At 47.3% G+C, this 20,835-nt stretch overlaps 1 protein-coding gene across 1 annotated transcript; it reads right to left on the bottom strand.

Annotated features, from left to right (window-relative positions):
* Positions 1 to 495: 495 nt before the first annotated feature.
* Fgf23 (fibroblast growth factor 23) lies at positions 496 to 10,044 on the bottom strand. Its single transcript, NM_130754.2, has 3 exons — positions 9,708 to 10,044; positions 4,398 to 4,501; positions 496 to 2,684 (listed from the first exon to the last, which is right to left on the bottom strand). Exons 1-3 carry the CDS (start codon positions 9,916 to 9,918, stop codon positions 2,244 to 2,246), a joined length of 756 nt encoding a protein of 251 aa, NP_570110.1. The 5' UTR covers positions 9,919 to 10,044; the 3' UTR covers positions 496 to 2,243.
* Positions 10,045 to 20,835: the final 10,791 nt, after the last annotated feature.

Below are 20,835 nucleotides of genomic sequence, written 5' to 3'. Positions count from 1 at the left end.
AAGTGGTTTTCCTCTGCCCCAGGCTCCCACCACAATGTGCTGACCCTCTACCACAGACCTGAAAGCAGAGGCCTTCTGGGTTGTGGACTAGAACTTCCTAAGTGTGGCTCAAACCTTTTATCTTCATAAATTGATCAGGCCCACTATTTGGCACTAATGATGGAAGACCACTATGACGTATTTCTGGTTAACTGAAGACTAATATGTATTTCTGGTTAACTGAGATTTCAGTGTGGTTATGCCAGTGTGTGTGTGTGTTTTGTTTTGTTTTGTTTTTTCAAATCAAAATTTATTTTAAGGAATCAGGTTATTAGAAGCCCAATGTTGATAAAATTTCATCTTTTTTTAATCAAAATTGCTGAACATGTTTATAAATGGAAGAAACTTTGAGAATTTTTTCCTTTTCCTATTCTGTTTTCTCCAGATTTTCCAATTTTACCCTTCTGTCTCAATATGCATTTATGCAGCCACACAGAGAGGACAAGAAACAGAAGCTGACAGAAATCTTATTTTTATTTAAAACTCAAGGACAGAAGTGGGGTTACATTTCATAAATAACTATAAATATAGAGTGATAGGCAGAATCTTTCAAATAAATAAATAAATATCGCCACGTGCAAAGGGACCTAAGAAATTACAAGACGACCTCGGCTCCGCCAAAAAGAAGGCCTCTCGGTGGTGTTGGGCTTGAGTTTACACCCAGTTAAGTTCTTTCTGGGCTTTCCACAGAGTTGCCTCAGTGGGCAGGCTTCCGGTGGCTGCTGTGCTGACCGATCCCCAGCAGGAATGAAAGCCAGCGAAGAAAAGGTTTGGGGTGCGTGGTACCTACTGCTATCTATGCACAGCATTTAGTAACTCAGAGGTGGAGGTGGTCACATTGGCTGCTGTTCCTCTGATAAGCAAAAAAACAGTGGGTCCATTTCTAAGTGGGTACATGATGACAGTGGAAAGCACGGAATTGTCTGAAGGACTGGGCCATTACTGTGCCCTTCAGTTCTCATTTAAGTAGAGGTAGAAAGGAGGTGCCCTTCGTCGAGGTCGACCACCAGCTAATAAGGTACAGAGGGGGGACAACCTCAAAGCCTGCCTAACACGTCTTGCTGTTCACTGTGAGGCTATGCTCACCCCAGGACAGCCCTGGGGTTTCTGGGACAAATGAAAGATGTCTTCCTTTAATGCCCTAAAAGTTCCCAAGAGTAGCTGCCATTGTGGGGTTAACCCCTGCAGGAGACCCCCACCCCCACCCCCCGACTCTAGCTAGTAAGTCCTGGATCCCATTTCACTTAGGAAAAAACTTTTTTTTTTCTTTCCACTTCACAGAAACCCTAACCTGGAACAATCCCAGGTCTCAAGGACCCTTCCCCTCCAGGCACATTCACTTAGAATATATTACAACTCGACCGGCTAGCAGAAGCTTTTACTAAAATGCCTCTTTAGAGAGAGTTCATGCTTTTGCATTTTGCAAAACACCCTAGCAAGGTAGACTTTGCTGAGCCAGGGTAAATTCAGAAAGCTACCAACAGAAAAGCACGTTCTATCGCAGGGAGCTGGGAAGTAAGCAGGTTCGGCACTTGCTGGCAAAGGGTGTTCATTCTGTAGTGAGGCTGAACTCTGTGGAGTGGGCTTTGGTTCACCGTGCCTTTGGGTCTCCTTGTCAGCCTCCCGCCAATCTTTTCCAAAAGCTCTTCCCAAAGGGAAGAAATCTATGTCTTCCTTCGGCTTGCCCAGTGAAGACATTAAGGTCAAGGTACTCAAACTCAAACTCATGTGGGTCCCAGAACAGTAACAAGAAGCTGCAGAGATGGCCTCTTCTCTGTGTTCAAGGTGTGAGCTCTTTCCTCGTGCTAACTGATCGATAAGAACGCTAGGCAAGAGACGGGCTAAGCGTCTAGTTTACCTCTGAGGAAAGTAAAATTAAAAGAGCCTCGTGTCTAGTTTACCTGTTGGGGTCTTCAAAATAGATCAACATTTAAAATTAAATGTATGCATGTGTGGATATGTGTGTGAGAGTGCAGATTTCCCTGGAGCTAGAATTACAGGTAGTTGTGGGTGCTGAGAATTGTCTGGGCCACCTCTCCAGCCTCCCACTGTTGGCTCTGAATAGCGGTGCCTGGCTGGAACCTTGCAGGTGACTCTCAGGCCCAAAGGGAAGGGAGAGAAGCAGACATCTTCAGGGTACCCCAGCTCTCCACGTGGGGTGAACCGACTGGAGGATGAAGGTGGAGGCAGCCGGGGCTGGGGACCTAGACGAACCTGGGAAAGGGGCGACACCGATCCGTGCCTCCCGCGCCCCGGCGAGCATCCCCGCGGCCTCTGCGCAGCACTCCCAGGGGGTCGCTGGCCGCGGGGCCACCTTCCTCTGCACTCGGTAGCTCTCGCGAGCAGGATACCGGTATGGGAGTAGCGCGGGGCCGCGGCTTGAGCACATTCAGCGGGTCGCGCTCGGGCGGGTCCTCGGCGCTGCGCGTGTGGCGCCGTGGGCGCGCGGTGTAGAAGTGCAGCAGCGGGACCTCGTTCCTGCGCGCCAGGAACTGCGAGAAGGGCGGCGGGTTGGTACCGGGCTGGAAGATGCGCTTGGAGCGGCCCAAGCTCACCAGGTAGTGATGCTTCGGTGACAGGTAGACGTCGTAGCCGTTCTCTAGCGTCCACTGGCGGAATCTGCAGTTCTCCGGGCTGAAGTGATACTGTAAGAGAAGGGAAACACTAGAAGGTGAGGGCCGCCGCTCCGCTAGGGGGTGATGCTCAGCCCAGTTCTGCACCTCCCTCTTAGGAAAAGCGCTGAACTTGGCTGGGCTTCAGGGCTTCGGGAAAGTGGCTGCTATTAGGGCTCTCGAGGGCACTTCCTGGAGGACCTAAGGCTAGCGTGCCCAGCTTGCTGGGGCAGGGTCCAGAAAGACCTGATGACACTCTTGTTTCAGTGCTCGCCGCTGGGAGAACTAAACATTCCTATTCTCATTCCTATTCGTATCCATTCATTCCGTTTATCTCTCTGTCTGTCTCTATTGTCTGCAGGGAGGGCTAGACTAACGTTCATCTTTTCCAACCCTCCCCTCCTTACCTCGCCTCGCCCCTCTATCTCCTTCCCTGGAATTGACTAGATTTCACAAATGCTATGCAAATAGTTTACCACTGAGCTCCACTCCTAGCTTTTTATCTTTACTCTTGTGTGTTTCCTTTCCTTCTTTCTTCCTTCTTTCTCTTCTTTCTTTTCTTTTTCTTTTTTAAAGCAGAACCTTGCAATATCCAGAGTGGCATTGAATTCTGATGTGTAGAGGGAGTCCTTGAACTTTCAGTTCTCCTACCTCAGTCAACCGAGTAGCTGGCATTGACAGCTTGTGCTACGGGCCCTGGGTTGTATACCTTTTCAAATTCTGCTGGCTGGAAAGTGGTTGTGACTTGTCTCTTTGCCTAGAGACTAGAACTGGGATGGACTTTGAAGGATCATATAGAAGCGAGGGTACTGAGATCAAGACGCAGTGTAGATTGAAGATCAGAGGCATGAACTTGCTAACAGCTACTCTGTGTTTGAACCTTACTCTCCTCTTAGTACTGAGCTTCATTGAGTGCCTGCTTGGATCTTTACATGCGACATTGTTTCCCAAACTGTACAAAGAATTCTGGAGGAGAGGGCTTTCTGTGTGTGTAGAAATCTATCTACCCTGGACAGATGGCATTATAGGTGCTGGGAGGTGCACCGCGGTAACAGAACAGAAATCTTTTACCTCAGGAACGTTGTAGAGGGCATTGATAAGAGATTCCTGAATCAACTTATCTTTCTTTGTTTGTATGTCAAAATTACTTGGACTACACTTTAAGCCTTTAGGTTAGGAAAACCTTGATTTATGATCTGAAGGGCCAGCCATCACCCCCAAGGGCACAGGAAATTAATCGGAGGTCATTAATAGGAGGGAGAGCTGCAAGTCACGTGGTCCATTCCACCTCACTTATTCCAAGGGAAGAAACTGAAATTGGAAGGAGTGAGGGGAGTTACCCAAGGTCATGGTCTGTAACAGAACTGAGAAGACACCAAGAACCTCTCACCCTTTCTAATGTATGAATTAGAAACATATTTGACATGGCTTTAGAACCTACAACATACTAGGGACTGTGCTCCATGCAAGAATGGGTCTTAGGCGACAGGGCAGACTAAAGGCCCAGAGCCTCATTCCAAACCGCAGCTGTGAAATCTTGAACATTCCCTAAGACTGAATGATCAAGGAATCTCTAAAGCCCTGATACAGTAAAGAGAGGGAAAGATGGCTCAGTGATTAAGCTTTTGTACATTCTTCTGTCCCAGAGTTCAGTTCCCACACACAGGCATACAATTTTAAAACTCGAATCTTAGAAAAGGAGAGACAGTCATTATAATGTGGTGACCATCACATAAAGAAACTCACCGATCCAAAAATGTTGCCGCGGAGATCCATACAAAGGAACCTTCTGGTCATGGCCCCTATTATCACTACGGAGCCAGCATCCTCTGATGTGATCATCAGGGCACCTGTAAGAGGACCTCTCAGGTCAAACTGTGCAGTTTTCCCTTCCTTGAAATGCTCTCTGAAAAGACACCTCCGAGACACCTCTCTGTAGGGGGCGGCATTACACAGCCCCTCCGTGTCTTACTGTCTCTTTCATTTCCGTGACCCCAACTCCAACACCAACACTTATGTACCTCCTGTTTCATCCTCTTACTGCACGAGTCTCGATCTCCCAATAATCCCCCATCTGTGTAGCATACAGATTGTCCTCCACCCATTGCTACCCCCTCTTTGCCTGGCTAGTATCTTTTAGTGTTTAAGGCAGCCATTGTCCCTGTCTAAGACATCTGTTTCTATGATGTTAAAATGTATGTTGAATTTTATTCAAAGACCCCACTGTAGAGAGCCTGGTTCTTCCCCACTGCATGTCTCAACCAATATGAAGCTGATCTCTCTTCCCTGCCTGTTGAAGTTGTTTAACCTTCAAGGCCAGTCGCAGCCATCTCTGAGCCTTCTTATCTCCCTAATCAAAACCGATTGCTCTTTAGCACAGTGCCCCTGCTGTTACTACAGTGTACCCCCCACCACGCTACCATATTTGCACGCCTAAAACCTTCCCCCAGAGGAGCAGGGCCCTTCCTCATGTTTAGTAGATGGGATCCAGGGATAGATAGAATTTGCTTTTTTGGACCCAGTCCTTTGTGTCTCTTCTCAGTTGGAGATGTTCTTCATAGATGCTGGTCCTGGGCATCTTCCAATGGCCCCACTTGAAAGCTTGCCTTTGACTAAGGCTTGGAGCATGCTTGTATCATTTTAGACAATGGTCAATACCTTTAAATGGGTGTTCTGTACCAAAGATAAGATTAAGCCACACTGTGCTGTAAAATGTATGGTGATCAGCAAGACTGGATATTTTCTGTTAGAAATAATTTGCTTAGATGTTTAAGGACACTTCCAACTGCCTGCTGAACCTCATTTCACAGCCCCAAGGAGCCTGCCCTGATAGGACTTTTAATTCCTCTTAAGAGAACACAGTCTGTGACTAACATGTGGTAGAGCTTCATGGGATAATTTGAAGCCCAAGGCTTCTTTCCTACCCCATGTAGACTCCAAACGAAGACTTTCAAGGGGAGTGAGCAGGCAAAGGTTACGTGTTGCCTAACTACAGAAGCTGGTACAGGCTGAAGCTGGTTGATGTGCTCAAAGGGAATGAGGGTAGGCCTGAGCCTGGGAAGATGACGGCAGAGAGGACCAATCAGGGAACTTCATTTGTTTCAGAGTTTGTGTGTGGGTTAGCATTCATGAAAACTGGCAAGAGTGGAGAGGTACCACACGTAGTCTTCCAAAATGGCATTTGGCTATGTGTCTCAGATACATGGCTGATTTTATGTAAGCCCAGACATACATAATGAAATACAGAGGAATTTATGTCCTGAGAGCTTTTTGGTTCAATCAAATGGGGGGGGGCAGGAGATTACATTTAGTGAAGTTTTCTTTTCTTTCTTTTTTTTTTGTGTGTGCCCTCTTATGTACTCTATTTTAAATTCTCAAAACAACTGTTATTTCGTTAAAATTAACATCATTATCATTTTAGCAATTGTAGAAGCATCTTTAAGAGACAAAGAAGGATTCAAACTCAGGTCAGTGACATCTTCCTGCCCTGCAGCTGTAGCCTCTAACAGAGAAGGTACTGAAATATCACGGGGACACCAAGTGTCTGTGCCCATGAGGGATGATGCCCTGTGTGGCTCCTTAAGTGCCCTGTAGCCACAGGAGTCTCACTGCCACAGCCCAGGGCAGCCTGTGGGACTGCCATAGTCTCCAGAGCATAACATAGCAGTTCCAGCCTGCTTTGCAGTGTTATCACCATCAAAATTGCTAATGGCTTCCAAGAGGCAACCTGACAGTTGACCACACCCACACCCTGACGTCATGCCAGCCTGTCTGATGATTGGAAACACTGCAGACAGTGAGCACAGTATACATGCCCTCATTCTAGGGCCAGTGGCTTCCGACGGGGAGCGCTTAGGTTTTTTTTGTTTTTTGTTTTTTGTTTTTTGTTTTTTGTTTTTGAAATCAACAAAAGTTAGCAGAGAAATTCACTTGGCCAAGCACAGGCTAAGCCACCCAGGGAAAGAGTGGGCTCCTAAGCAAAAGCGATAAGCAAGTCTCTTCTGCTATTTGCAAACTCCGTGCCTGATGGAGAATGGGAAGCTGGGCTTGCTCAGATTAGAAAAAGCTTACTGACCCTGAAGAGATCCAAGAGCCTTCTGAGCTCAGGGGAGCTTAGAGCATCTTTGGGGCAGTTCATTCCATCTTGTCAAGACCAATGACCAGAGCAGGAGTCGGACACTCAACTCTAAACCACGAATTTACTAAAGCAAAGCTTTGAAATGGGACTGTAGAAGCATTTGCCTCATTTTGTCTTCCTGAAGCTGTAATGACTTCCAGTACTGCATGCATGTGGTGTGCACACATATATGCAAACAAGACAGTCATACCGATAAAGTACAATAAACGAAAAAAATAAATGAATGAGGTCATAATTAAACCATGCTCTGCTATTTGTAATCGATTAGGAGGAAGATTGTATGACTAGCATGTAAAGACAAGAAGACAAAGAGTCATTCTTACAGAAATGCGCGTAAGCAAGATTTGCACATCAGATTAGTGCTACTCCCCCTCAAAGGCGAAGCTTACACAAGACAGAAATTACACTCAGCTAAAGTCAGGTTAACTCATTTTATTGCTTCTCAGTCACATTCATTCTCCTGGCATCCTCCAGTCCTGGTGTCTGCAAGCTCCCAAGGAAAAAGGCCTGCCATTTCAACTGCTTTCAAAGTAGACTGACCTTACACATCCTTCCTTCCCTACCTCTGGCCTGGATGGACTGTTCCAGACTCACCGCAGAGGGGCCACCTTTCAGCAAAGAAATTCTATGATTCTAGGAACGTTGTATGCGTATTCTCTAATTATAAGCAAATTTCCAATCCATAGAACCAAAATAGTTCACCCTCATCCGCTGTCCAGCCCTTGACATCCCGTGTAGTCCTGCAGCGGAAGTCACGGCTGTCTTCCAGGGAGAGAAATACAATGGCATTTCCTAAAAGTTTGGTAAAGCACTGGGAGATAAGAGGTCTCTGAAGAACTATGTCACACTTCCAGTGACAGAGGGTTGTGTGGTGTCTGGCACCTTGTAGGTCCTGTTCCACAGAGCATGAGCAGTTTGGGGGACCCATGAAGTGTACCCAGATTTACTCCAGATTCTCATCATCAGTCTCAAACCTGACTTCCAAGAGGTAACCCCAAGGTCCCACTTTATTCCCCTGAGTTCTGGAGCATGCCTCATGTTTGGAGAGAATCTTTCTCCTCTTCCTCTCCCTCTCCCTCCCCCTCCCCTCTCCCTCCTCTTCTTCTTTCTTCTCCCCCTTCCCTCCCCTTCCCCCATGTTCCCATCCTCTCCCCATTCCCCTCCCCCTCCCCCTTCCCCTCCCCCTCCTCCCATCTCCTGTCAATGTAGCCTGTAGGCAGGTGTAAGCTGCTGGCTTTGCTTGTGCCGGTCCCTGGTCCCAGGTCCCTGGCTGCTAGGTTTAAGGTCTGTTGGTTTCTAGCAGAGAGAAGGCTGTTTGCACACACAGCAAGGCCACATCCAGGAAACAGGCTCACTTATTAGAGCAGCACTGAGCGATCGTAATCCTTACAGAACATTTTTTAGTGAGGGACAAGCTACCACTGCTCAGTGCTGTACACGGCACTGAACCCCACTAATCTTCTGTACCCTGAACCCCGCTAATCTTTTGTACCCTGAACCTCGCTAATCTTCTGTGCCCTGAACCCCACTAATCTTCTGTACCCTGAACCCCGCTAATCTTTTGTACCCTGAACCTCGCTAATCTTCTGTGCCCTGAACCCCACTACATCTTCTGTACCCTGAAGGCCACTACATCTTCTGTACCCTGAACCCCGCTAATCTTCTGTACCCTGAACCCCACTACAACTTCTGTACCCTGAACCCCACTACATCTTCTGTACCCTGAACCCCGCTAATCTTCTGTACCCTGAACCCCGCTACATCTTCTGTACCCTGAACCCTGCTACATCTTCTGTACCCTGAACCCCGCTACAACTTCTGTACCCCTTTGGAGAAACTTTTCAGTTTTCTTTTGTTTTGTTTTGCTCTGTTTGTATGGCCGTCTTGTCTGCATGTATCTCTGTGCACCACATTTGTGCAGTGCCATCGGAGGGCAGAAGAGGGCATTGGATCTCCTGGAAGTGGAGTTACAGACCACTGTAAGCTTCCACTTGGGTGCTGGACTGAACCTGGACCAGCTGCAAGAGCAGCCAGTGCTCTTAGCTGCTGAGCCATCTCTCCAGCCCTATTTAGAATTCTTTATACGTCTGTAAAATAGAAAATATGTCGTTTCCAATTCCTGTCTCTCTTGTTACTCTGTTTTCTATGTATTATTCCTTACACTGAAAGGGGATCTCAGTTGAATAATCTAGTTGATTGGCACGTATAGCTTGCGATCCAATCTTCCATAGACTCTATCCTTAAGAATATTCCAATTGTTTCATATCACCAGTGAGTTCACCACCAGGCAATAAGTTTTATAAGCAACTAAACACATTTCAGCTTCTCAGAGAAGACCCACCAACCACACAGGGTGCCTCTGAAGCACCCTGCATGCCGCTGGGTGGATGCATTCAGTTAGACTTGCCAAGACGACACATCTTAGTGGTCTGTCTTTAACATAATGTCCCTCGAGAAAGGTTTTGTTTTGTTTGAGACAGTCTCACTATATAACCCTGACCAATCTCCCAGTTAAGTTCTGTCTGGCTTATTCTTTACTTTGAGTCCTTGTCTTCCTATTCATTTTTCCCTCCAATTCCTGAACCGATGGAAAGAAAATCAGCTCTCATTATTGGAAATGGGTTACAACAGTTATTATTCAGGTTGAGAAAAACCTGTATGTCAAATAAAGAGGATGGAAAAAAACCCTTCCTCTTAGGTTTTACACACACACACACACACACACACATACACACACACACACACACACACACACACACACACACACACACAGAGAGAGAGAGAGAGAGAGAGAGAGAGAGAGAGAGAGAGAGAGAGAGAGAGACCTATGCATACAAGGAGCTACAAGGCTTCCCCAATACCTCTGTAGGTCAACAGTAGAGAGTTTCTCCTCTTCCCAACCTGGAGCCCATACTCACTGTAGATAGTCTGATGGGGTGTTCCGTCTACATGGCCATCCCTATGGATCTGTAGGTGATAGCTGTTCCTGGCTGTAGCTGTGTACAGGTGGGTCAGGCTCCCCCAGTTGGAGCCAAGCAGTGGGGAAGTGTCTGAATAGGCTCTAGCAGTGCCCAAGCTGCAGACGGTGCACAGAGCGCCCACCAGGAGTCTGAGGCAGGCCCCCAGCATCGCACAGCGCTGAGTGGCTATTGCTGAGGTTGAAATCTGACACTCCCAGACAGCCTGGGACCTCGCTGGCCTTACTGTCTTCTTCCTAGGAAGAAGCTGAGAACTGAGGTGGGGATCCTGGGCTAGATTCCCTCCTTTTTTCCCTGGGACTTTTAAAGGGTGGTGGTATGACATCAAGTAGGAAAAACAATGCTGCCACATCCTCTGTGTTGTAATCATCCATTCGAAGAAAAAGCCCAGACTTCTTAGGCTTGCGGAAGGCGCGTCAGTTCCAGGCACACACACACACACACACACACACACACACACACACACACATGCACGCACACACCCCTCAATTTCAAGCCAGTGCTCTCATAAGTGAACGATGTGTGGGCAAAAGTTATCTGTGACCCTGGGTCATCTGTTGACCTGTCCCACTTCCATCAGGAAATGTGAAGGCAGCCAGCAGTGCTAAAACAAAAAAAACAGAAAACCAGAAAGCCGCCTCCTCGCTAACTCATCTCCCTCCAGTGTACTTGTTTTGGTTTGCTCAAGCCTTCTACCTCCAGCAGCCAAGTGTGTGCTTGGAGCTACTCCGGGCTGCTGCAGGTGTCTTAATAGATAGAGATATGGGATGCTAGCAGGCAAACGAGACTCCCCCTATACACATACCTCAGGAAGGGTGAGTTAGGTGGGAGCAGAGCTCACCCCCCCCCCCATTACCATTCGCAAAGACCTCAAGACAAGAAGAAAGAAAACAAGGTCTTGAGGTCAGCAAAAATGGCAAGATCTGGTTTCTCAGTTTCCCTCGTTTGGATGACGCAGGGAACTAAACTGGCAATTATGGCTTTGCCAATAGGAAGGAGACTCATTTGGAGGACTGGAATGGCACTGCTGGCTGATCAGAGGGGTTAGAGGTCAGGAAACATCCAGGAGCTGCAGGACTGGGCACTTCCCCATCCGGAGTCCACATCCTGGGACCTTGTGTGAGTGGACGCCTCACTGCAGAAATTGCTCTGCGCGTGCCCTCTGAGGAGGTGCATCTGACTCAGCTGTGTGGGATGTGGGGAAGGAGGTTGAAGGCAGAACTAACACACACAGTCTATTGGAGGGCAGGCTGTTAGAACAGATATCAGTTCTGTTAGAATAGATATCCTATGACCACAAGGAGTGTTGTCACTCAGTGTCCCAGGTTACTGAGTTCCTACAATGCATAAGTGTTCCTTAAGATAGACTTCAGCGCTGATGAAAGAGAGAGTAAGATGTTACAAATCCAGCGGAGGAAGCAGATAAAGACAATTAGCCTTGTGCAAAGCACACAGATGCTTGCACATGGCTGAGGCTAGTAGCGATGCCCCTTCCACCTCCAATTCCAGTTGGGTCCAGGTTTCTGCAGTTTACAGAGTGTTTTCTCATCTGCTAGTACTTTGAACTTCATTGCAACTCTATAAGACAGGCGCACCATGCTACTAATGTTTGAAATATGTATTTATTATTAACTTACTTATTTACCAAGACAGGGTCTCACCATGTAGCCCTAACTGGCTTCTCACTCAACGGAGCTCTGCCTGCTTCTGTTTCCTGATAGCTGCGATTGATGATGTGCTCATTAAGGCTGGTCTTCAAAAAAAAAAAAGTGTGAGTGTGAGTATGCGTGTGTGTGCATGCGTGCATGCATATGGTGTGTATGTGTGTACACATGTGTATGTGTATGCATGTGTGTATGCATGTGTATGTATGTGTGTATGCATGTGTGTATGTGTGAGTGAGTGTGTGTAAGTGTGCATATGTGTGTAAGTATGTGTATGTGTATATTTAAGTGTGTGTGTGAGTGTGTGTGTGAGTGAGTGTGTGTGTGCATGCGCCTGTGTACGTATGGTATGTATGTGTGTATATGTGTGTGTACATGTGTGTGCGTATGGTGTGTATGAGTGAGTGTATGTATGTGTATGTGTGTGTGTGAGTGAGTGTGTGTATGTGTGTATGAGTGAGTGTGTGTATGTGTATGTGTGTGAGTGTGTGTATATGTGTGAGTGTGTGTGTATGTGTGTATGTATGAGTGAGAGTGTGTGTGTATGAGTGAGTGTGTGTACGTGTATGTGTATGTGTGTGTATAAGTGTGTGTATATGTGTGAGTGTATGTGTATGTGTGTATGTATGAGTGAGACTGTGTGTGGATGAGTGAGTGTGTGTATGTGTATGTGTGTGTATAAGTGTGTGTATATGTGTGAGTGTATGTGTATGTGTGTATGTATGAGTGAGACTGTGTGTGTATGAGTGAGTGTGCAAGTGAGTGTGTGTGTGAGTGTGTATGTGTGTGTGTTGCCATTTCTGGGAGTGTTCATGTGTGTATGTATGGGCGTTTGAGTAAAGATCAGCAGTCAACCTCAGGGTTGCTCCACAGGAGCTGTGCACCGTATTTTTTGAGACACGGTCTCTGACTGGGACCTAGGATTTTCCAATGAGGCTAGGCTGGCTGGCCAGCAAGGCCCTGGGATCCTCCTATTTCTCCTTCCCAGGACAAGATTATAAGCTTGTAAGTGGGTCCTGGGCATCAAACTCAAGTCCTCACACTCATCTGGCAAGCACTTTGCTAACTGAGCTGTCTTCCAGTTCTGGGATTTTAATGTTATACATTAGGAAGTGGAGACCTGGGATGTGGAATGCTGAAGTCACAAAGTCATACCCAGTAGAGTTAGAACTAAGTCTACCGATGCCCAGGACACTTCTCCAGCATGAATTGTAGCCACGGCTAATGCTCACTGAGACACCACTGGTTCTTTTAATAGCCTGTTTATTTCCCTCTTGTGCCGACTCATTTAATCATCCTGCAAGGAGGCCATTACATATTTACTTTATATACCTAAGGAAACCTATGGGAAGGGTCTAAGTAACTTGCCTAAGTAGAGGTGGCCAATGCACACAGAGGGTGGTGGTGACCACCTGGACTCTGGATCTCCTATGCCTTTTGAATGACACATTAACCTCCCACAGCCCATCAGAGCCGGAGTTGTGTGACCTACCCCTTAATGAGAAAGACCAAGTAGCAAAGACATCACTTTTTTCTTTGTAAACCAAGCTCTCTCCCAGGATATATCTTTAGGGAATACGTGCTTGTACTCCAAAGTTAGGTAAAAGTTGCCGGACATTTAACTGCTTGTGTGTGAGTCTTATTTAATAGACTGGCCACAAGGGAGAATGGTGGCACATGCCTGTAACCCAGCATTTTGCAAATAGAGATCAGGAGTTCAAGGTCACACACTATAAAGGAAGTCTGAGGCCAGCCTGGGCCACAAAAGACCCTATTTCAAAATCTTAATGAATGTCTCCAGCTCCAGGTGCTAACGGACTTGGGCTGCCCTCAGCCTTGGTTAGAGAAGCGCCATTGTGCCGTGGGCAGCAGAGGATGCAGAGACATTACTGTTCAATCTGTTGAGAAGGAGAGGCCGAGTGCTCAGCCCTAAACTGGACATCTATATCTGCACCCACCCTCACCAAGGCACGGAGAGCATCCCACACCAAGGCACGGGGAGCATCCCACACCAAGGCACGGAGAGCATCCCACACCAAGGCACGGAGAGCATCCCACACCAAGGCACGGAGAGCACCATAGAGGAAAAAGTGGAGAGAATGCAGGAGCTGGAGGGGGGACGAGTGCTGTGAAATGCAGTCTTCTAGATCAGATGCAGCTGTTGCACTCACAGACGCATAGCAACTGTGGTTGCCTGCACAAAGTGAACCCAACCATTCCCCCCTTCCTCGTCCCCAGCGTACCCAGAATAGAAGATTTCTAGGCCCCGACCCTTACTGAGAAGCTGTTGGTAGGATGTCACTGGTGGGTTTCCCATGCTCCAGTGACTGTCTCCCACCCATACATACATGTATGGGTGACACTAACTGGTCTTGATGGGTGGTCAAGGGAACAGATAAGATGTTAAATTGGAAGAATGGCGCATTGAGAGGGAGAAGGGAGCTTGAGAAGGCAGATGGAGCAGATATGGTCATAGACGGTCATATACATGTAGGAAATTCTCAAAAATGAGGAAATTTTTTAAAAAGGAAGATCCCAACAGCAATAATATTGGCAGCTACCAAATAGTTCATGAGTTACAGAAGAACACCTTAGCTAATTGAAGGGATAACTGGCTTCCATAACTGAAATGCAGAATTTCTCAGAAACGTTTGCTGGTTGGTAACTCCACCTTTCCTCTTCTGGTTAGAGATACCGAGGGACTGGGATTCCTGCGAGACAGTCCATGGCTACCGAGAATCTTCCCTGAGAAGGAGGGGGTTTTAGGAATAAAGAGCAGAACAAATATTTTCTAGGCTTCCAATACTACTGAGAAAGGCTTTGCTCACTCCCGGGCTCCATAGGAGTGCCAAATTAGCAAGATGTGGATGAACTGTTAAGGGAATTCACAAAAGCAAGGCCACCAGAGGAATGACGCAATTCTCCAGCTTTGAAGGAACGGGTGAGTTAAGTAAGCTTTGCCAGAATGATGGGAAAGGCTGTCACCCACTATCACTGGCTGGGTTCCTGGAGAGGTTTGGGGAACAGGCTTCTGGTTCTTTCCACTTGTCTGAGGAGGAAGTGATTTCCACAGGTTTTCCTTCAAAGAGAGGCTCAGACACTCAGCAGCTGGATCTGAGGCGAGGACCCTGGCTTCTGCAGGGTGCGAGAGAGGTGCCCCACCCTTGACAAGAGCAATGGCGTACGCAAGGCTCTCTCACCAGTCCCTTGTACGCTGCGGTATGGAAACATTGAGAACGAAGATGAAGTTTGTCCATTGGAACAGGATAGAGGCAACATTTTCAGATTGGAGGACCTGGTGGAGCTCCCAGAAGAACTTTAAAACCCAAACATTCTAGGATTGATCTGATTTCGTCTCTGGTGAACCAGAGAAGGTCAGGATGGGGCTATCCCTTATCTGTGCTCTGTTCAAAATAACTTTGGGTATTGGGATAGTCCAGTGTTCACTGACTGTACGTCCTGGCAAGCACTAACTTTAGCATCTAGAAAACAAGGCTCCCTTTATGGGCTCCCTCCACATCCTACCACCTTATAGGATTCTCCACCTTACTGCAGGTTCAGATATACCTGACTGGAGAGTGTTAGCGTACAAGCATGCTGCCTTTCCCTGGAGCTCATGTGTGCCTTTGAAGCACCCCTTCAGGGATGTTTTTGAGTCCTTGCATCTAGAGGGCGCTATCACCGATCAGAATCTGAAAACTGATGTGAGCCTCTGAGCTCAAAGTGAAGCTCACAGACACGAGACGTGAGAAGGAACCTCAGTGTTGTGGATGGTTTATTTGGACGCCTCAGATGTTGATTCCCAGCAGATGCCAGGATGTGGCAGAAAGACTGGTCTCATCTCTATCCTGCCCCGGAAGCCCTGGGTCTGGGGAGCATTTGCTGGGGAGATGTGTGGTGACTTTTGTTGAAGTCTCTGCCATTACCCTCACAGATCCAGGCTTCAAATATGAACAGAGACGATGAGGCTACCTTTAAGTTGTTTTTTCCCTATCAATCATGTATATTTGAAGTATTAACATTAAACTTAAAAAAGACATTTATTTTTATTTTACTTGTGATTTAAATACCTGGGTGTATGTATGCATACCCTGTGTGTGCAGGTGCCTGAAGAGGGCGAAAGATGGCATCATAGACCCGGATTTCAAGCTCCAGGCAGATATGAGTTGCCTGAGGCGAGTGCTGGGAACTGAGCCTGGGTCTTCTGCAAGAGCTACAAGTGTTCTTAACAGCTGAGCCATCTTTCCAGCCTGACATGAGACATTTTAAATGAGAATAAGAAGTTTTAAACAAGCAACTTACTTCTGCTATTCTAGCCACATCAGCTCTAATGGCACAGATTTTTGGCTGCAAATGGTTAAAAAAAAAAATCTCCAAAGCTGCCACAGCCCCAAGAATACTGCCGGCCACCAACTGCCATGATAATTTAATACAATATGGCGCCAATGACTTCATATGAGCCCAGGTGATCCAAATGATGAAGTTACAGATATCTTAAGAAAAACCCGAACCCTATCAAAACTATTTAAGATATTTAAATGCAGAAATCTCAGTTTCCCAGCCAGGTCAGAAAAATATCACATACAAAAATCCTGGTTGCAGTCACAAACAGAATTAGTGGAACGTTTGTGCTTAGGGCGAACAAAAACACTCTGTGCCTCTTTTCAGTATTCCCCAAATACAATGTAGATAAGAGTGGGCAAGACAGGAAGCAAAAACAAGTCTGAAAGTGAAATTTCTTGAAGTCCACAGAAACAATACCATCCCATATTGTAGCTAGAAAAGGAAAGACACTTGTGATGCTGTCACCCAGGGTGCTCAGGCCGTCTTCAGCCATGGGCTCTGCCAGGTCTTCACTCTTGGTGCTTCTCACGGCTTGAGATTAGTCCCCGGCTGCGGATGCTGCTCACTCTGAGGGCTTATGGACTTCCCAGGACATGGGATCCTCTCAGAAGCATCTAGGGGAAAATAAGGTCATTGCGAGAATCATCCAGGCCGTTGAAGTCATAGCGATACTGACACTGTTGTCACCAGAGGGTCCTATTAACTTGCAGACGTTCTCTGCAAGCCTCAGAGGATGGGGACCACGGAGCTAGAGGGATAAGCCTTCCCTATCACACAAGAGCAAACGTGTCCACAGGAATTCATCGCCTTCTGTCACAGTCACCTGGCTTCGTTTCCCTCGACTGTTTTTAAACTGAGCGTGAACATCATGCCATCAGTCACTTCTTTTCTTTTCTTTTTTTTTTTAAGATTTATTTATTTTATGTATACGAGTACACTGTAGTGGTCTTCAGACACACTACAAGAGGCATTGGGATCCATTACAGAGGGTTGTGAACCACCATGTGGTTACCGGAAATTGAACTCAGGACCTTTGGAAGAGCAGTCAGTGCTCTCAACAGCTGAGCCATCTCTCCAGCCCAAGTAGTCACTTCTAAAATAACTTCTTGGAGTAAAAAATAATGTCATTATGATACCTTCATTGCTATATCATTGTATCTGGCCATATTCAATCTCTCTTAGCCCCTCTCCCCAAACTGCTAGGATTTTGTTGTTGTTGTTTTTGTTTTGTTCTTGGTTTGGTTTTTGTTCGTCAACTTGACACAAGTTAAAGTTATTTGGGAAGAGGAGCCTTAATTAAGAAACTGCCTTCAGCGGGTTGGGGATTTAGCTCAGCGGTAGAGCGCTTACCTAGCAAGCGCAAGGCTCTGGGTTCAGTCCCCAGCTCCGGGAAAAAAAAAAAAGAAAGAAAGAAAGAAAAGAAACTGCCTTCAGGGGCTGGAGAGACGGCTCAGAGACAATAAAGAGCACAGACTGCTCTTCCAGAGGTCCTGAGTTCAATTCCCAGCAACCGCATGGTGGCTCGAAATCGTTTGTAATGGGATCTGATGCCCTCTTCTGGTGTGTCTGAAGACAGCTACAGTGTACTCACATACATAAAATACATTTAAAATAGGAGGAGGAAGAAGAGAAGGAGAAAGAGGGAGAGGAGGAAATACAAAACCGCCATCAGCTTTCCTGTAGGCAAGTCATTTTCTTGAATAAAGACTAGTGGGGGAGGGCGTAGCCAACAGGCGGGGTATGCTACCCCTGGGCAGGAGGTGTAGAAGAAAACAGGCTGAGCGTTCATGACGAGCAAGGCAGTTTCTCCATGGCTTTACTTCGGTTCCTGCCTCCAGATTCCTTACTTGAGTTCCTGTCCTGACTTCCTTAGATGACGGACTGACTGCCACGTGCCCATGTAAGATGAAGTAGGTTCTTTCTTCCCCAAGTCACAGTCTCTTCTCTTACACCAATAAAAACGCTGGCTAAGACACACCCCACGATGCTCCCTTTTGGTCCTCGCTTCCCTTCAACTTACTTTTCTCAGGCGGGGTCTTGTTCTCTCAGTGTAAAGACTTTACAATAATTCAGCCGATGATAGCATTCCCTCGACTGTCCATGGGCTGTGCTAGAAGATACTGGGAGCATCCAAAGCACATAACCTAACAGAGGTGATCCACAGCGGCTCTTGGTCTTCTTTCCTTCTTGAGAATCTGTCTAAAGGCCCCAAGCACTGAGAATAGGACTTGATGGTCCCCGTGTGTGGCTTCCCTGTGATTATTTGTCCATCATAAGCTCCAGGACCCCACTGTTTCAGTGATTAGCACACTTGGTCCCTGAATCCAGGCAGATGGACCACTTAGCCATCTTGGACAAATGCTGGTTCCTCGACTCCTCGAAGTTCTCAAGGGAGATGACGAAACCCTCCTGAAGATGCCATTCATGTGTCTCATCCACTTGACAGCAAATTCATGCTTCTTGGGCTAGGGGGCAGCTCAGTGGCAGAGTACTTGGCTGTCACGTGCAAGAACTGGAGTCTCATCTCTAGTACCACAAACCACTAACGAACCAACCCAACACACGAGTCTCATCGTCCAGGCTGACTTGTTCTTAATGTGTCAACCAACGCGTTCGGAGAGGCCTAGGAATGAAGGGCACAGTCTTGGCCACCAAGGAGCTTGCAATTCCCCAGGTGGGATGTAGTTTGCATATCCCGGTGCTTCTTATTGACAATGTCTAATTATTGATCATCTGCTTGTGCTCAATACAGCCCTGTGAGCTGGGCCAGGAGCCGTCTGTGGGACTTTTCCAAGAGCTTTCTGGCTCCTGATACACACACATGTCATAGGGGCCTAGGGGGAAAATTTAAAGAGCACCATTTTCAGTTGGAATTTATTAGAAAGCAATCAATAAAAAAAAATCTCTGAAATAGAAAGTGAAAAATTTCCCATAGTTCCTGGAGATAAGATGTTATTAAAAGTAAAATGGAGATCTAGACAACAGTGAAATTTATCCCTGTATCTTATGTTATATTATAAATAGGTATATATTCATCCATACATCTGAAAGCCAACATTAAATATACACTATATTTAGTATAAATGTATTTTGACCATTATTCTAAGTCAGTATGAATTTTTCCTCCTCTTCTTTCTCCTCCTCCTTTTCCCAAAGTCTTACTATTCTGGTAAGAGCCTGGCTTTGAACTCTCTCTATGTAGCTTCAAGCGCACACTCCCCTTGCCTCAGTCTACTGAGTGCCAGGATTCCAGACATGCGCCACCAAACCAGATTATATCTTCTTTTTAACAGTCACAGCAGCATCTATTCACCGTGTGCCTCTCGCTCCTGCAGTGCAAGACACGAAACCCTTCCATGTGTGTCTGCTGCCCTGTTCCTATTAGGCCTCATTTCCATTAAACCTGTAGGGTAACAGATAAAGCTATCCTCTTGGTCTCTACACCTGCTTCCCCGTGGAATGAAGACGCTGGACGGAACCCTTTCGGAGCACCACCCACTACAGCACCCTGGGAATATCCCTCCTCCTTCCGTCCCTTCGGTTGCCTCCTGCCTTTGTGTTACCCACTTCCCAGTTTATGTCTCTGTTGTAATAAACACCGGGACCAAAGGCAACCGGGGGAGGAAAGGGTTTATTTATGTATCATCAGTGCTGAAGCCACAGGGGCCTCTGGATGGCAGGCAGATGACAGTGACGGACATGCACGGAGATCAATGCATTGGGGACAAGGTCTCTTTGGGTGAACATTAGATACTTCTTTTCCGGGTAGAGGAAGAGACAGAGGATAGAGCCCTGGGTGACCAGTCCTTCAGGCTGCTGCCAAGCAGTGTTCTTCTCTTGCCTTCTCTCTCTGTTCCTTTGTCCAACCCCAGGGTGTTGGCATTCCTTGTTAATAGCCAGGTATGCCTGACTCACTATAAAAGGGGCTGCTTACCCCTCCCTTTCTCTCGCCTCCCCTCTCTCCTCCTCTTGTTCCCTCCCCCCTCTCCCTCTCTACGTGTTCATAGCGGGCCTCTACTCTACCCACCTCCTGCCTATCTCTCTGTCTCAACTCCCCTCTCCATGCCCTAAATAAACTCTAGTCTATACTATACCGTCCTGTGGCTGGTACCTTTCAAGGAAGGGATGCCTCAGCATGGGCCGGCAGAGGCACTCCCTTCCCCCATACTGATGCCGCGCCGCCTCCACCAAACATACCCCTGGTTTCTTTTCTTTTTATAAAACACAACACAGGGAAGACAAAAATACTTCCAAGACTAGGAACTGTGTAGGGAAGCAACAACAGAAGCTTAGGTCTGCAGAGGAACCGTGTGTGTGTGTGTGTGTGTGTGTGTGTGTGTGTGTGTGTGTGTGTGTGTGTGTGTGTGTGTGTGTGTTGCTCACACAGGATCAGATAAGTGCTGGGAGGTCACCCGTGGGACCCAGCCCACCCTTTCAGGATGCCTGGGCTTGTCACGAAAACCACGTAGGGGAGCAGATATCCTCCTGGTTCCCACTTACTTCTTAGGAACCGGGTGACCTGAGCTAGCCTACCCACGGTCAGGACGTTACATATCCGGACTCGTGTTATCTTGGGGTCCTGGGACTCCTTGGCCGTCCTGCCTCCTCCCCGCCCTGTGGACACGTAGCCACTGCACGCTTCTCGGAGGGCTATTTCTAGCCCAGGTGCCGGTAATTTCGCCCTAGCCTGTCATCTCGGGCTGTCCATGTTTCAGCTGGGGCAGGCAGCCGAATGGGTTGGGGGTTCGCAGAATGCAGGATGTTGGGGCTTCCGGAGGCAGGCATCCCTTCAGCCAGTTAGAGGTCAGGACTACAGAGATGTGGGGGTGGGGGTCAGGCAGGACGCTCCTGCAACGGGGTTGGAAGGAGCTGGAAGGGAGAGTCCGAAATGCTCCCTGCTGCGACAGCACCTTCCCTGGTGAGAATCTTTTGTCCTTAGCAGAACAGAGAGTTAGCAGTATCCTGTGGTTGATGAATGCGAACTCTGGGGTCAGAAAATCTTGGCCAGAAATGAAACCCTTCCTGCACCAGGCAAGTCAAATTACTGAAGGGCTGAAGAG

This window comes from Rattus norvegicus, chromosome 4 (assembly GCF_021556685.1).
Source record: "Rattus norvegicus strain SHRSP/BbbUtx chromosome 4, alternate assembly SHRSP_T2T, whole genome shotgun sequence".
Lineage (NCBI taxonomy): Eukaryota > Metazoa > Chordata > Mammalia > Rodentia > Muridae > Rattus > Rattus norvegicus.
This window is presented reverse-complemented; position numbering and strand designations above follow the sequence as displayed.